Here is a 14,740-nt window from a genome sequence, read left to right on the forward strand (position 1 = left end):
TATATATATAGCATTGTTTTAGGCTATACATAAACAATATTGGTATATGCTGTATACATTTGACCACATGATTTACCAGAACATCAAAATGTTCTGAGTGGAAAAGTGAGCAAAGTGAACTCTGTCTTCTTAAAACATCTCCAATCTCAAAACTTTATAATGGTTCATGAAAATGTTGTTTAAATGGTTCCAGTCTTTTTCAGTTTTGCGTTACAAGATTCAGTGCATTTTTAGCAGCAGCAGCAGCAAGATGTAGCACTTCCAGCGCAGCCTGAAACACTTTATTTACAAAATTATTGTAATATTTCTCATGGAAAAACAACAATGGTTCAAAGATTTTAAAAATGTTTTTTTTACACAAGCTTTCAATTTACGGAAGCCGAGAGTTGACGTTTTCCATAAATATTTTTTCCTGTGGTTTTCTTGAGATAATGAGTTATGGTTTTACTCTTGTGCATCATCCAGTAACCATGGAGACGGCCTGGTCCTCTCACCGATGAAGTTTACTATCACAACACAGACTGAAAGTGCAGTTTGTTCGTCTTGTTCAGATGACTTTCATATCAGTGCTCGGCATTTAAGGAGACGGTTGGCCCGACTGGGACCAGGCCGTCTCCATGGTTCCCGAATGATGCACTAGAATGTGCTCATCCTTATTTTGTGATAATATATCAATTTTATGATAACGATATGGCTACATCATATTATATCGTGATAACGAGAAAACCATGGGGAAAAATTATCTGCAGAAAACATCAGCTCTCATCTTCAGTACTCAATAAAACTGATGTTTGCTGTAAAAATAAAATAAAATAAAATAAAATAAAATAAAATAAAATAAAATAAATGAGTCAGACATATATTCAAAGAAAAAATATTTTTAATGTTTCAGAATTTTTTATGGTTTCAAGTTTCAAAATAATTATATTTTTAATTCTGACTTTTTGTGTAAATGGGGTTGTTATGCTATATTTTTTCATTTTTAGTGTGTATTTTGTTTCATTCAGCATAAAATATTTGCATCAGGTAACCAGTCTGAACAGCAGGAAGACCAGTTTGACTTTTGGACTCTCACCAAGATCCCACGAGTTTCATTCTGTGCAAAATGTGTCTGTGTTGTTCATTAAACTTAAACTGGTTTAAATTGTTCAGCTGTATGTGTGTGTGTGTGTGGTGGTGGTGGTGGGGGGGGGGGTCCTTCATGGCATATGTTTGTTTTTGAACGTTTGAATTTTAAAAAGCACAGAACCTGTTTACCCTTCAGGTCACTTTGTCTTTATTGTGCCCTGCATGAAGTGAAAGTCGTGACAGGGTTTGTGAGTGACTCTGTTTAATTTGCCTTTGCAATTAATTCTGTTCACTGACAAGCAGGGATTTTAAATTAGGACTAGTTTGTTTGATCAGTTCTCAAAATATTGAAATGTTCAACATTGTTCATTATGTCTGAGAGTTCTCAATGAAGTGATGTAAACATCTTAAATGAAGGTTGAGCCACTCCTTTAAGAACTATAACTAAAATGAACTTTTCAAATCAAATCATTTTACTGACTTTTGTCAGTCAGTAAGTTTTTTTTTTTTTTTTCAAACCTAAGCTCCTTCTTATGGAAGCCCATTTCCGCCACCCTGATAAAAAAATAAAACTCGTATCTCATAATTATGACTTAGCTGTCTCATTATTATGAGATAGTGTCTCATAATTATGAGACATCTCATAATTGTGAGATACTATCTAATAATTATGAGATATCTCATAATTATGAGATAGATAAGTCATAATTATGAGATAGTATCTCATATTATGACTTAGCTATCTCATAATTATGAGATATCTCATAATTATGAGATAGTATCTCATATTATGACTTAGCTATCTCATAATTATGAGATATCTCATAATTATGAGATAGTATCTCATAATTATGACTTAGCTATCTCATAATTATGAGATACTATCTCATAATTATGAGATACAAGTTTTATTTTTTTATCAGTGTGGCGGAAATGGGCTTCCATACTTTCTGGCATCACTCAACACTTCTCGTGTCTTTTATTGTCTCTGATTCAACATTTTGAGACATTTCTTTAAGTCAAACAAACTGACAACATGACATTTTAACTTTGACAACGGACATGATGTTTTGATGCTAATTTGAACTAAATGAGTTGAAACATTTTATAAATTAAAATGATTTTGTCTTTATGCATTTTTTAAATGGGATTTGGGGGTCCTAATTGCTCAAAAACAATGTTTGCTTTTATGCTTAATGTTTTTGTGGCCATTCCACAGTGGTCCACCTGCTCTGTGTCTGAACATTATGCACTAAAAACAGCTTTTAGTTAAAACTGAAAGAATAATAACTTGAAGAAGTTGTGTGAAGCTAAATGTGCAGCCCCTGCCTACACTGAGCAGAGAAGCATCGTGACCAGAAAGTGCTGGCTGTGTGCTGAAGAGCCAGATGGATCCAGCTCTCCCTCCTGTTTCTTGTGACTTTAGGGTATTGATGAAAAATAGGTGTAGTCTTCATCACATCGCTGCAGTCTTTTAGACTTTTTCCCTTTGAGGTAAACAGCTATAAAAAAAAAATACTGGAAACCTGGAGACACGTTTGAAAACTGACACATCAATCAAACTTTAGATTGCATCTAAAATAAATAAAAACAAAACGAAACAACCGTACTGTACTAAAAAAAAAAGAAAAGATTGTTAAAAATGATGAAGTGATTATCTCTGTTTGTTTGTCAGTGGACAAATAAGGAAGCAGGCCTTGTAGGGCGAGTTATCACCAGACCCAGTTGCGCACGACTTGGTGACATCAATGGGGTGGACGAGGGATCCTGAAATATGACTCCAGGGTTCGGGATGACGACAGTGACTGGGAAGTGTATAAAAAGCAGAGCCGAGAAGTTGTCAGCTCATACCTACAGACTTGGCCTTTAAGGGTCACCAAGCGCTGCGGGAGGAGCTGAAAGGCAACCATCAGTCACCACTGCCGGCGGTGCCAGGGGCTGGAGAACCGGGAGAAACTGGAAACTCCTCAGGTGAGTCTGGCGCAGTTCAGAGGACGCGTCGGATTTATTGCGCACCGTTTGCATTTATTTTGGTAAGCCTGGTGCAGCTTTAATAAGTTTCAAAATGTTGCTTTTGTCGTTTTCATGGCACATTCATTCATTTTGAAGATTATGCAAGATAACTTATTCGTCACCAGTTTTTCATTTGATTATTGATCCGGAAAAAAACAATTCTACCAACAATAGTTTATAAAACATCCTTCTTTAAACCCTTTAAATCTCTTTCATTCCTGCGCTTTGGGTTCCCTGTTTCTCCATCAGACGAACAAAGTGTTTTACCATGAAGTCGGCATGCCTGCTCATCGTGGCTTCTCTCGCGCTCTGCTACCTGACGGTGTCGCACGGACAGGGCATCTCTGCTGAGGATGAGGCGGACCGAGGGACCACCATAGACGACATCATCCTACAGAGAGCAGAAAGCCTCCTGTTGCGATCCATTCTCAAAAAGCTGCAGGATGGAAACGGTCCAAGCGGTGCGTAAAACCCGTGGTTTTTGATGCATTTTTTTAAGGGAAAATGGAAATACTTTTAGCATTTACCACTTGATGGTGTCTTAAACTGTTATGGGAATTTTTAAACGTATGTCCTGCTGTAATAATTTTGTTAGGGTGGTAACTTGCCGGTGTTGAGCTTCATTAATGGATGGTTTCCAGTAGGATAACTATGAATACTTCAAAAACATGTTGTAAATTACATTTTATGGAGACACACTGAACAGTAGAGCTTTTTAAACAACGTATTTAATATAATGGCACAAAGTGTCCTTCATGCGCACTTTACGCACGCAGCGGAAGAGCGCTGAAAACCCTTACTGCAGCAGATACGTGCTCAGCAGTGGAACACTAAAGAAGTCTCTAACTGTTGTTTTCAGAAGGGCTTTTCTCTCAGCCTGAATGGGTGACAAAACGACAGCATCCCGGCAAGAGGTTCAGCGAGAAGCGGCAGCATCCAGGCAGGAGAGAGGAGGAGGAAGAGGAGGACGAGCAGTTCCTGGAGGTGCAGAGGAGGCAGCACCCGGGCAAGCGCGAAGACGAGGTGCGCGCCTTCGTCGCGGGGCTCCAGAAAAGACAGCACCCGGGAAAGCGCGCCGCGGCGGGAGGACAGCTTTCTGACAGCCCCCTCAGTCTGCTCAGTGAACTGTCCAAACGGCAGCACCCAGGCAAGCGGTACCTGGTGATGCACAGCAAGCGCCAGCATCCAGGTAAGCGTTACCTCGAGGACGGGGACAGTGACTGGAACGCGGACGCAGATGAAGACTTCGCTGAGTTGGAGAAGCGCCAGCACCCCGGGAAACGATTATGGGATAACGGCAGCCCGGAATTAAGCACCGGCAGCCCGTGTGATGTTTTGGACCCTGACAGCTGCAGTAAGACCAGCCTGCTGCTCGACTTTCTGGACAACATCAAGAGTCACGCCGAGGAGAAGAGGCAGCACCCGGGGAAAAGGTTTGCGCCTGAGGAAGATTTAGAAGGAGAGTGAACAAAAAGTCTGCTCTAATTTACCGAAGAAGAAAAATGTATATGAATGAATAAAATAAGAGAATTTTATCTGAGTTATAGTAGCCTATATTTATCTGATATTTCCTTTGGAGCGCTTGTGCGTAATTGTTTCTCCAAACCGGGAACTTTGCTGTACATACGGTTTACCAAGAGTCGGTATCACATGTTTATTCATATGTCTTTCTTTCTTTGACTATTTTACGACTTATTATGTTCATTAGAATATTTGTGTTTACACCAAATCGTAGGATTATTACAATATTGGCTTCAGCGACGTTGCCTCTGTGAGGCAACTCACTTGTGATGGAGAGGAGGTGCTGGTCACGCTTGAAGCAAAAAAAAAAAATCTTATATTGGTTGATTTGTGTTTTTATTTTCTACTGCTTACATCAAATATAAAGAAGTCTACAGCAAATGAAGTGTGTCATTGATTTTTCCCTCATAGATTATATAAATACATATTACAAATCCAGTGGGCTGCAGTAAATACAGTGTTTTATTTATGTTTTATTTATCTGCTGGTTTAATTAGCATGTCCGAAAGAGTAATCAGTATTTTTGATCAATGCTGTCAAAAAGCAAACAGGTGTTGATCCACAAAAATCTTCTGGGTTGCTTAACTTGTCTCATTCCATCAGATCCTCCTGCTCAGCTGCCAGACCGGATCATTGAGCAAATTAATCATAAAGCAATTGTAGAAGGAGAAATAATGACTCTGAGACTTGAGTTTGGAGGTTTGTGAACACACAGCTAAATTATGGAGGTTATATAAAACAGAAAATTTTCAGACGCATATTAAACAAAAAGTGGCAAAATTGTGATTTCAGGGTTTTTCTGTTTGTTCGTGTCCTTAACAGACACTTTAAAATTACAGAAGCTTTAAAATTACATGGAATTCAATTAGGTTCTTATTTACTAAAAGGTATTTAAGATGCACACAGGCAAGCCCTCATCACAGGTTGTTGGTCTGGATATGAGTAATTGAATCAAAGACTGATTTTCTACCTTCAATAAATAAATAAATAAATTGTAGAAACATGATGAAAAAATATATATACATAATAGCAGCATCAATCCACTTTTTCTCGTTTGTTTTTATGAGTTTTATTTTTATTGATTTGAAAAGAACATAACTCCTAGTCTTTGAGGACTGAGATGTCAGTAGCACATCAACAACTGCTAAGTTAATGAATGAATGAATGAATGAATGAATGAATGAATGAATGAATGAATGAATGAATGAATGAATGAATGAATCCATGGGTCAAATTTAGGCACTGCCAGTATGGTTCATTTTTAACTAAGCAGGGTCATCTGTTTGATCCAGCACACTGGGTTAATTTTTATTTTTATTTTTATTTTTACCCAAAGCATGGGTTCACATTACTAATTTGGTGAAATAGAGCTACTATGTTCAGTTTAAAAATAACTCAAAATCTGGACTTGTCTTTTACCATTGATGTCATTTACTAAAATTGGGAGCCAGGGATATACTGTATAAATACTACAGAGAATCACATATTTTGAAGTAATGATTAAGAAAAGGAAGTGACCACTAAGCATCCTTTGATAAACAGTTTTGTATTAGTGTCAAAGAATTTTGCACAAATGACTGATAGCACTTTATGATTTGGCAAAAACTGTTTAGCCAAAATATTCGGTCATCTAACAAACACTATTTACCCTAATTTAAAAGTACTATCTTCTAATATTTGTAATTTAGATAATAAGCATGTATAAGATCGCAGATTTTTATGCTGTTTTTATGATTTTTATTTTTATGGTCGCGTTTGCTTCCTGCCGTTTGTCCCTTCTCTCTTCCCGTAGGACGAAAAGCTGATCACATGACCAGGTGCGGTTGTAATGGTTGATCTGCTGCTTCTGTTGTCGAGCTGTCAAAAAGAAAAAGCCAAACTGTAAATAGCACCGTTGTTGTCAGACACATTTGAAGCATATAAATGATCAGTGTTAAGAAGTGGGTAAGTATATATTTATGTGTGGTTGTAAAATATTATCGTGTTTGAATCGGGCGTTCAGAGAAACAGCAGAAGCTAAAGGTTAGCATTTTCCCGCTAGCGCGTAACGTAAAACCATGGGCAAAGTTAGACACAACATTAACAAAAACAAACAAATTACATTTTTAGATAAATTAGATTGTAATAAGGCAGCATACGTTGTATTACCCATAAGCACAAAAACAAACTGTTACAATAACTATAGCTGGTTAATGTGACACCTGATCTCAATGAACCGTGTGTATGCACGAGATATAAATGCAACATCTTAATCTTTTTCATCTTTGGAAATTATTTATTATGTAATTGCAGCAAAGTGGGTGTTTGTCTTTAACTTTAATACTTAAAGATTGTGAAATACTTAAAAGATCGTGAGAAATAAATAGGTTAGATAAAGTTATAATATATTTGAGCCTGATCCGCTTTTTAACACGATGCACCAACACTCAAATCACCCATCTCTCTGACTACCGGTGCTGGGAATTGTGCAGCCAGAACCCATCTGTGTTGTGACTTTTGTATGAGTTTTTTTAGTTGCAACTTTTAGTTTAGACATCAATAGTTGGCAGTCTGATTTGTCCCGCTCTTCACTCTAGACTTTCTCATTTTTGTTATTTGGTTTTCCAGCTGTTATGGAGGAAGTGAGGGGTTCTTTACAGACCCTGAGGCATGTTGGTCCGATCAGGATCATGCCATCTTGCACCTCCTCCTAAACAACAGAACCTCCTGCTGTCAACATGGCCTCTGGTTACCCTCCCACCTTTGAGGGTGCAGGTGAAGTGAAGGAGGGTTTTCTGTGCCCGCTGTGCCTGAAGGACCTCCAGTCGTTCTTCCAACTCCAAGGACACTACGAGGAGGAGCACTCAGATGATCGTCAGATCAGAGGGCAGATTAAAAGTAAGTCAGGCTCCACAGCATCAGAAAAAAATCTCTGAAGTATTTTATAATGCAAAAAAAATCCATGTATATTTTTATAGATCTGTCTTATAATAATTGTTTTAAAATGATCTGTGCAATTAGCAAAATAACTTTAAAAAGCTGCAAAAGCACTTTAAAAAATAGGATCATCCCGTCTTGAACTTCAGCATCAATATACACAATTCAGTGCTCTGAACACAAAGATCATAAACAGTTCTTGTTTAGAAATAGGTTTGAAAGAAGAAATTCTGTGATTTTAATTCACCAGTAATTTCACCTTGATGCTGTAGGGTTTAAATGTTGCTCCAAGCTAAGGTCAATAATCAAACCTCAGTACTGATGTGTGTTTGATGGTGTTCAGTTCTGAACTTGCCCTCAAACTCAGAAACTGTTTTATGCTTGTTTGTTTCTGTGGTCAGAATTTCTCATCACAATTGAAATAAAAAAAATATTCTGTTTTTATTTCCTCTTGGCTTTGCTAAACTAACTCAATTGCGCACACTCTGTTTTATTTAGGTGCTGTGCATTTAAGGGTCAGTTTTGTTAAATATAAAACCTTTTTATTAGTTTGTCTAATTAATTGTGAAGTGTTTGAGTGTAGTCCAAGCTTTGATGTTACTGCTGAGTTGGAACAAAAACAGGTTTTTAGAAACGTAAGTTGACTATTAAATAGATTGCATGCATTTACAGGTTCTTGGATGTGTTTGACAAAATGTTTCAGTGATTTCCTTCAATCATTTTTCATGTTCTTTTTTAAGGTTTGGTTCAAAAAGCAAAGAAAGCAAAAGATAAACTGTTGAAAAGAGATGGAGATGACAGACAGGATGCTGGCAGTTATGAGTCCTTCTATTACGGAGGAGTGGACCCATATATGTGGGAACCTCAGGAACTGGGTAAGACGAGACTCTTTTTATTTATTTTTTTCAAATAAAACATGAACATGTGTGATTATAGTTAAAATGTATAAGACAATAAAAAGGTTGTTTTTACATTGAACATGTCTTTTTTTATTTCCATAGGAGCAACAAAAAGTCACCTGGACTCCTTTAAGAAACACAGAGCAGCCCGGATTGATCATTATGTCATCGAGGTCAACAAGCTGATCATCAGACTGGAAAAGGTGCGTTTACAAAGCACTATATTCAAACTATAATGTTCCTCTTGTTTCTGAAGACAAACTTTAAACACATTTAACAGTGGCAGCTATTTACCATGAAAATTGATGTTTCAGTTGACAGCGTTTGACAGAACCAACTCAGATTCTGCTAAGATCAGAGGTTTGTATTTTTCTGTTATGAGTTGTTTGTGTAAATCTACATGAAGAATTATTAAAGCAGAATGAATTTACATCCGCGTCTGTAGCCATCGAGAAATCTGTAGTGTCCTGGGTGAATGACTCCGACGTCCCGTTCTGCCCTGATTGCGGGAACAAGTTCAACATCCGAAACAGGCGGCACCACTGTCGTCTCTGTGGATCGATCATGTGTAGGAGGTGCATGGAGTTTGTTCCACTTCCTTTGGCCCGTAAGTATCAACAGGACCATGGAAAAACAATAGATTTGTGAAAACTCAGTAGACGGATTGTGTGTCAGCTTTGTGAATTTTTGTTTTTAACAGAGAAGCTCATCAGTGGTACCCGAGAGGCCCTGTGTGTTCCTGGAAGTCCTGGTCAATCCCACTCTCAGCCTGCAGGAGGTGGTAGCAGTGGGATGGGCTCGAGGAGAGGCAGCATTAGCAGCTTGAGCAGCGTGGCCTCCATTTTGGAAGAAAAAGATGATGAGAAGATCCGCTGCTGTCGTCACTGTATGGACACGCTGCTGAAGAGACAGCAGAAGTTAGAAGAGAAAGACCATGTTCCTGACATTGTGAAACTTTATGAGGTTTGTTTACCAATCGCTTCTATCACAATAGCAGGTCAGCTGCTGTCTGTCTGTTTGTTTACAAAGTTGTGTCCTTCCTGTCATTCCCTGTTTTCCTGTTGGGGTTTCCTGTCAGAGGCTGAGGATGTGCATGGAGAAAGTGGAAGAAAAGGCTCCAGAGTATATTCGAATGGCTGAGTCTCTCAAGTAAGCAACATTAACAAGTATTTAGGTAACCATTTATGATCTCACTGTGCTTTTATTCCTAATCTAAGAGATAATGCTTCACTGCTTTATTTTAAAGTGCCGGAGAAACCACTTATAATCTCGACACAGCAGCTGGATTGAGACTGGAAGTCCAGAAATACTACGAACTAATTGATGCTCTAAGGTACGTGCTAGTTATGGCTAATATTTAACATTAAACAAAACACGTAGTATTCTGTCATTCAGCTGAGGTTTTTTTTTTTTAATCTTAGTAAAAAGATTTTAACACTTGGAGTTAAAAATGACCCACCTCCACATCCAAAAGCGCTTCAGCTACAGAGGATGATCCGCCACACAGCAACACTATTTGTCCAGGTGAGGCCAAGTTAAGACCGCATTTCATTTAAAAAAAAAAAAAAAAAAAAAACTTATCCCTACAATATTTAGTATTACTTCCAATTTATATGGCTTTTGGTTCCACTGCGCTGCACAGTTAGCCGTCATTTGTTTCCATTCCAATTCACACTGTGTGCGGCTCTGCTCCAGTGTGAAGCACAGAGGTGCTCTGAGAAACAGGAGGTGCAAGATTGTGCAATAAAGTGATAAATGTGGACGTCAGACCAGATTAATTAAGTCTGTGGAAAACGGACTGCAAAAAACAGTTAAGACTGCATTGCTGTTGTGTGTTTTTTATCCATATTTCAAAATAAAATCCACATGTTTTGTGTATTTGCTGCACGCTTCATGTTTAGTTGTTTTTTTTTTTTTTGCAAATCGCAATTTGCTTTCAAAACAGAGTGATACATTTTGATAGCATGTATGTATACCCATATATTTGTTAATATAGCTAGGATGTTGACTAAATGTGGTCTGCCTTTGGTGAATTATTTAGAAAATACGGATGTTGTGCTTATATGTAGAAAATGTTACATTTACATCACATCATGGATCAGCCAGCAGCATCTGATCAATATGTGATGCTTGATGTGATGTAAATGTGTTTTCAACATATAGGTAAAATTAATCATTGTCGTAAAATAACTGTCTGCTTTTTCTCACTTTTACGGTGGATTACATCAACTCTGTTACAAACAGAAGGGAAGCTTCACCAAAGTGAAACGTAAATCTGTGGATCTGTGTTTGATTACTCTGGCTGGATTTCTCGAGGACCAGGATGTGTGACACAGAAATTCGAATTTTGGAACTGAAACTGAAAGTAGTCAAACTGAATTTTTAATAACCAAAATACAGTTTCAAAGCAAATTAATTCAAATTCAAAACTTTAAATTCAGTTTCAAATCATTAAGTTTCAATTTAGTGAAATATATTTTCAGACCAATGTATTCAATTACAAATTATGCACATTCAGATTCAATCTGCGCAATTCACATTCATTTCCTGCTGGCACAAGATTTGTCCCATACGTTGTGATCTCTGCAGATTGACTCAGCACCTGCTCCGCCGTCTGGCAAAAATAGGATCGAATCTAATTTTTGTGGATCCGCGTACACGAAGCGGACGCAGTGTAAATTGGAGGCTACATGGATAGTTTTTATTTAAAGACAAAAGAAAAAACAATTGGGGATCACAACAATTATTAAAGGATACATATATATTTTTCTTGGTTTAAGGCAGTGGTTTGCAAAGCTGGGGTTGTGACCCCACTGTGGGTCCCTAACCACCAAGCAAACAAAGAATAATATTAGTGGCGTATGTTTACTGTGTTATAAAAGGTTAAAACAATGGTCATTAATGAAAAGTAATATGACACAGGTTTAAGCTATTTAAGTTGTAGTGTTTCTGCGTTTTATTTACTTTATCGACTTAGTGTAGTTCAACCAAAGATGTTCGGGGTCACGAGTTTTTAGCATTATTTTAGGAGTCAGAGGCTAAAACGTGTGGGAATCACTGATTTAAGATGAGTTGTTTACCTGGTGTTAAAATCCACCATTAACAATCCCTGTGATGCAGAAGATTTTTTTGCCTGCATCCTGGTTTTAGACGCCTGCAGTATTTCTTTATCTTTGGCCTGACTGGTTAAAGTTTGGGAGGTAAAATAATATCTGCTTCAAGTTTGAGAGTGGCCATAATGCTAAGCTGTATTTGTAAGTCTTCTTTGTGAGGATTTTATTTGTATTTGATGGAGAAAGAATGCTTACTCCTTTTAGATAACTAAATCAATCCTTCTTGTCCTCACTGGTTCAGGAGAAGCTGTTGGGTTTGATGTTTTTACCCACTAAAGAGAAATACGAAGCGTTGAAAGAAAAGAGAAAACAGGAGCAAGAGAGAAGACTCCAACAAGAGAGACTGGTGAGAATGTATAACCACACATTTTCTTTCTGTTCCCTGGACGAACAAGTTGCTAAATGTTTGTGCTTCAAATGTCTCCTTCACTAAAGGCATCCCAGGAGTATTTGAAGAGGAGGCAAGAGACTGAGAAGAGTCGTCCACCAGCCAACGGAGAGCTGCCCCAGGCTCCCAGAGAACCACGTATGACCAAAGCTGGAGGTTGGCTGCCCTCTGCAGACTCTGCTCACATACGCCGCGAGCTGGAGGACCCCCTCCTGCAGCAGATTGAAAACATTCAGTCCTTCCTTCGTCAGGCTCGCGAGGCGCAAAGAACAGACGAGGTGGCTATGTTGGAGGAGAACTTACGACAGCTGCAGGAAGAGTACGACCAGCAGCAGACCAGCCTCGCCATTGCCCTCTCCAAGCAGCAGGCTGAGGAGGACAGCTTACAGCAGGAGGAGCTTCAGCGTCTGGAGGCCCAGGAGAGGGAGCAGAGCGAGCACTGGGGCTCCACCCAGCTGTCATTCACCTGCGAGCCGTCTCTGGATATGAGCCCGACAGGGGGATACCAGCTGGAGAACACAGCAGCAGAGGTCCTGATTCGTAAGGCTGACGGGAGTCCATCAGCTTTAAGGTTGCACCCCACTCTCACATCCCAGGAGGAGTCTCCCCCTAGATTAAGAAGCTTGGGAGGACACATAACCCCACCTAGCAGTGAAGGCCAGAGCAACAACTCCTTTAACCCGTTCGACGACGAGGACGCCACTCCCATTGAGGAAGATCCATCCAATCCCTTCTTTGAAGACATCAAGAAGGAGCACAAGGATGTAGCTAATGGGAAGAAAGAGTACAACCCCTTTGACGAAGAAGAAGCAGATGGAGAAAATGATCAACAGGCTGACACTGTGGCAGCTGGGAACCCCTTCGAGGAGGACGACAGCAGTGCAGGGAACCCCTTCATGGAGGCCTCTGGGAATTCTCCAGAGGTCTCGACCAACCCCTTTGACATGGAGGACGATGACGAGGTTCTGCCTGATGTGGACATGATAGAGGAGGAGCTGCTGCTGCAGCAGATCGACAACATTCGGGCTTACATCTTCGATGCGAAGCTCAGCGGGCGTCTCGACGAGGTTGAGCTCTTGTCTGAGAATCTAAGAGAGCTACAGCACACTCTACAGGAACAAAAGAAGAAGCACTGACACATTTTAGCCCTGATCACCTGCTACTTACTAAGTCCTACAAGGCTAGATCACTTTACACAACTAACAACCCTACTAAGGTTCGTTTGGCTGAGGTCTGCTGCACCCCAGGTCCATGGAGGAGTTAAGTTTTTGGCATATTTGTAAGCTGATAGTGTCTTACCTGCAATAGTTGGTCAGAACACTGTTTGTGATGGCAAAACCAAAATAATTCATGTGATGCGTGACAGATTTGTTTTCATTCCATCTACAATATTTGAAACATTACAAAACATCATATAGTTCAAACACTATTTTGTATTTCTTCACTGTAACACTTTATATACATTAAATAATTTTTGTGCGCATACAGAACCTAACTCTTTCAGCACAGGTCAACTGGTAAAACACTGAAGTTGCTATGAAAACACCACTGGAAATGTGCAAATTCAACAAGCTCAAAAAGCAGATTTATAGCTTAGATATTTCTGAAAAATCTCATTTATGCTCCTAAATGAAAGTTGACACCAATCAGTTCAGGGCAAATATATAGGGCCTGTAGAGCAGTGCAGATTTACCGGTTGAATTTGTTTCATTCCAGTGGCGTTACCACAGCTGCCTCCAGCGTGTTCCTAATAAACGTGCGCGCTTGGCCTGCTTCGTGCATTTGTACCAATTTTTAACTACAAAATTGTCTATTGAACTAGCTTGACTTTTGTCTTCTGCAGGTAAGACATTGATTGCTTTTGAATATTTAACCCCAATTAAAAAAATACAACAATCCCTTTAATACTTTGGATAAGTATATATTAGTGGTCTGTAGCCTGGATTCACTTTTTCGTCTTTTTTAAACCACTTCTCTAGTGTAGGGGGTTGCACATGACTGGAGTTTGTCCTCTGCACAAATTTAAAGCACTGAGTGAAAACTCGTTTGTACAGGTGTGTAATTGAAGTCAAAAGAGTAGAAAACAGGAGAATGTTGTATTAATGAGTCCAATGAGGGTCCTTTGGGTCTATTTGTAGTGTTTTCATTGGTCAGAATGCATGTTTTGGCTTTGCAACAGAAGCTGTGAAGAAAACATTAGCATGGCTACAAAGTTTCAAACCTGCTCTGTAGGTATTTGCTGTGTTGGTGCATTTAAATATAAATGTTTGCGAAGCACTAAACCAAGCAATGTTGTTCTGTTGAGGCCATGAACAAAAATCAGAACTCATTTATTTCAAGAGAAATCCTTCAATTGTATCCATTTAGGCAGCATCATGTTTAAAGGAAGTGTCTCACTGTAAATGGTTAGAATTAAAAAAAATCTGCAATATTTAAACAGCTTAATAGATTAACATGAAATAAAATTCTAGTCATGCTAATAAATTTTGGCTACTTTTTTTTCCTATTATTGCCAAGAAAAAACAGTAGCTGAAACAAGTATTTGCTCAATAACAGCTGTTTAAATCTAAAACCCCTTATTTTAATCCTGTACAGCAGAATTTAAATACCAAGTATGTTTATTACATTTTGTCAAAGGTTTAGATGACATTACTGATCAAATGTCAAACTGGTTTTGTTGTGATTTTTCCTCTGAGATTAAAGGTGCAGTATGTAACTTTTCTAAAAATATATTTTTAACATATTTGTTCACTCTGTCACTATCTCCTGACAGATTGATATTAGACAGGTAAGCTATGGAGGAAAAAAGAGTCCTCTTGCTT

General features: G+C 38.7%; 2 protein-coding genes across 2 annotated transcripts; both read left to right on the forward strand.

Annotated features, from left to right (window-relative positions):
* Nucleotides 1-2,870: 2,870 nt before the first annotated feature.
* On the forward strand, nt 2,871-4,983 carry trh (thyrotropin-releasing hormone). The gene is made up of 3 exons (XM_014015995.1): nt 2,871-3,039; nt 3,331-3,542; nt 3,941-4,983. Exons 2-3 carry the CDS (start codon nt 3,350-3,352, stop codon nt 4,546-4,548), a joined length of 801 nt encoding a protein of 266 aa, XP_013871449.1. The 5' UTR covers nt 2,871-3,039; nt 3,331-3,349; the 3' UTR covers nt 4,549-4,983.
* Nucleotides 4,984-6,402: 1,419 nt separating this feature from the next.
* rbsn (rabenosyn, RAB effector) lies at nt 6,403-14,033 on the forward strand. The gene is made up of 12 exons (XM_014016007.1): nt 6,403-6,546; nt 7,210-7,479; nt 8,259-8,393; nt 8,520-8,620; nt 8,732-8,777; nt 8,863-9,024; nt 9,118-9,380; nt 9,496-9,566; nt 9,664-9,750; nt 9,839-9,941; nt 11,772-11,876; nt 11,966-14,033. The coding sequence occupies exons 2-12, from the start codon at nt 7,320-7,322 to the stop codon at nt 13,052-13,054; spliced, it is 2,322 nt and encodes a 773-aa protein (XP_013871461.1). The 5' UTR covers nt 6,403-6,546; nt 7,210-7,319; the 3' UTR covers nt 13,055-14,033.
* Nucleotides 14,034-14,740: the final 707 nt, after the last annotated feature.

The sequence above is a fragment of the Austrofundulus limnaeus genome, unplaced genomic scaffold (assembly GCF_001266775.1).
Source record: "Austrofundulus limnaeus strain Quisiro unplaced genomic scaffold, Austrofundulus_limnaeus-1.0 Scaffold3, whole genome shotgun sequence".
In the NCBI taxonomy this organism is placed as follows: Eukaryota; Metazoa; Chordata; class Actinopteri; order Cyprinodontiformes; family Rivulidae; genus Austrofundulus; species Austrofundulus limnaeus.

What these genes read in the sequence shown, in the direction of transcription:
- trh (XM_014015995.1), top strand. Translation starts at nt 3,350, where the DNA reads ATGAAGTCGGCATGCCTGCTCATCGTGGCTTCTCTCGCGCTCTGCTAC. An exon ending in GGATGGAAACGGTCCAAGCG is followed by an intron (nt 3,543 to 3,940) that starts GTGCGTAAAACC and finishes TGTTGTTTTCAG; the next exon opens with AAGGGCTTTTCTCTCAGCCT.
- rbsn (XM_014016007.1), top strand. Translation starts at nt 7,320, where the DNA reads ATGGCCTCTGGTTACCCTCCCACCTTTGAGGGTGCAGGTGAAGTGAAG. An exon ending in CGAATGGCTGAGTCTCTCAA is followed by an intron (nt 9,567 to 9,663) that starts GTAAGCAACATT and finishes TTTATTTTAAAG; the next exon opens with TGCCGGAGAAACCACTTATA. An exon ending in GAACTAATTGATGCTCTAAG is followed by an intron (nt 9,751 to 9,838) that starts GTACGTGCTAGT and finishes TTTTAATCTTAG; the next exon opens with TAAAAAGATTTTAACACTTG.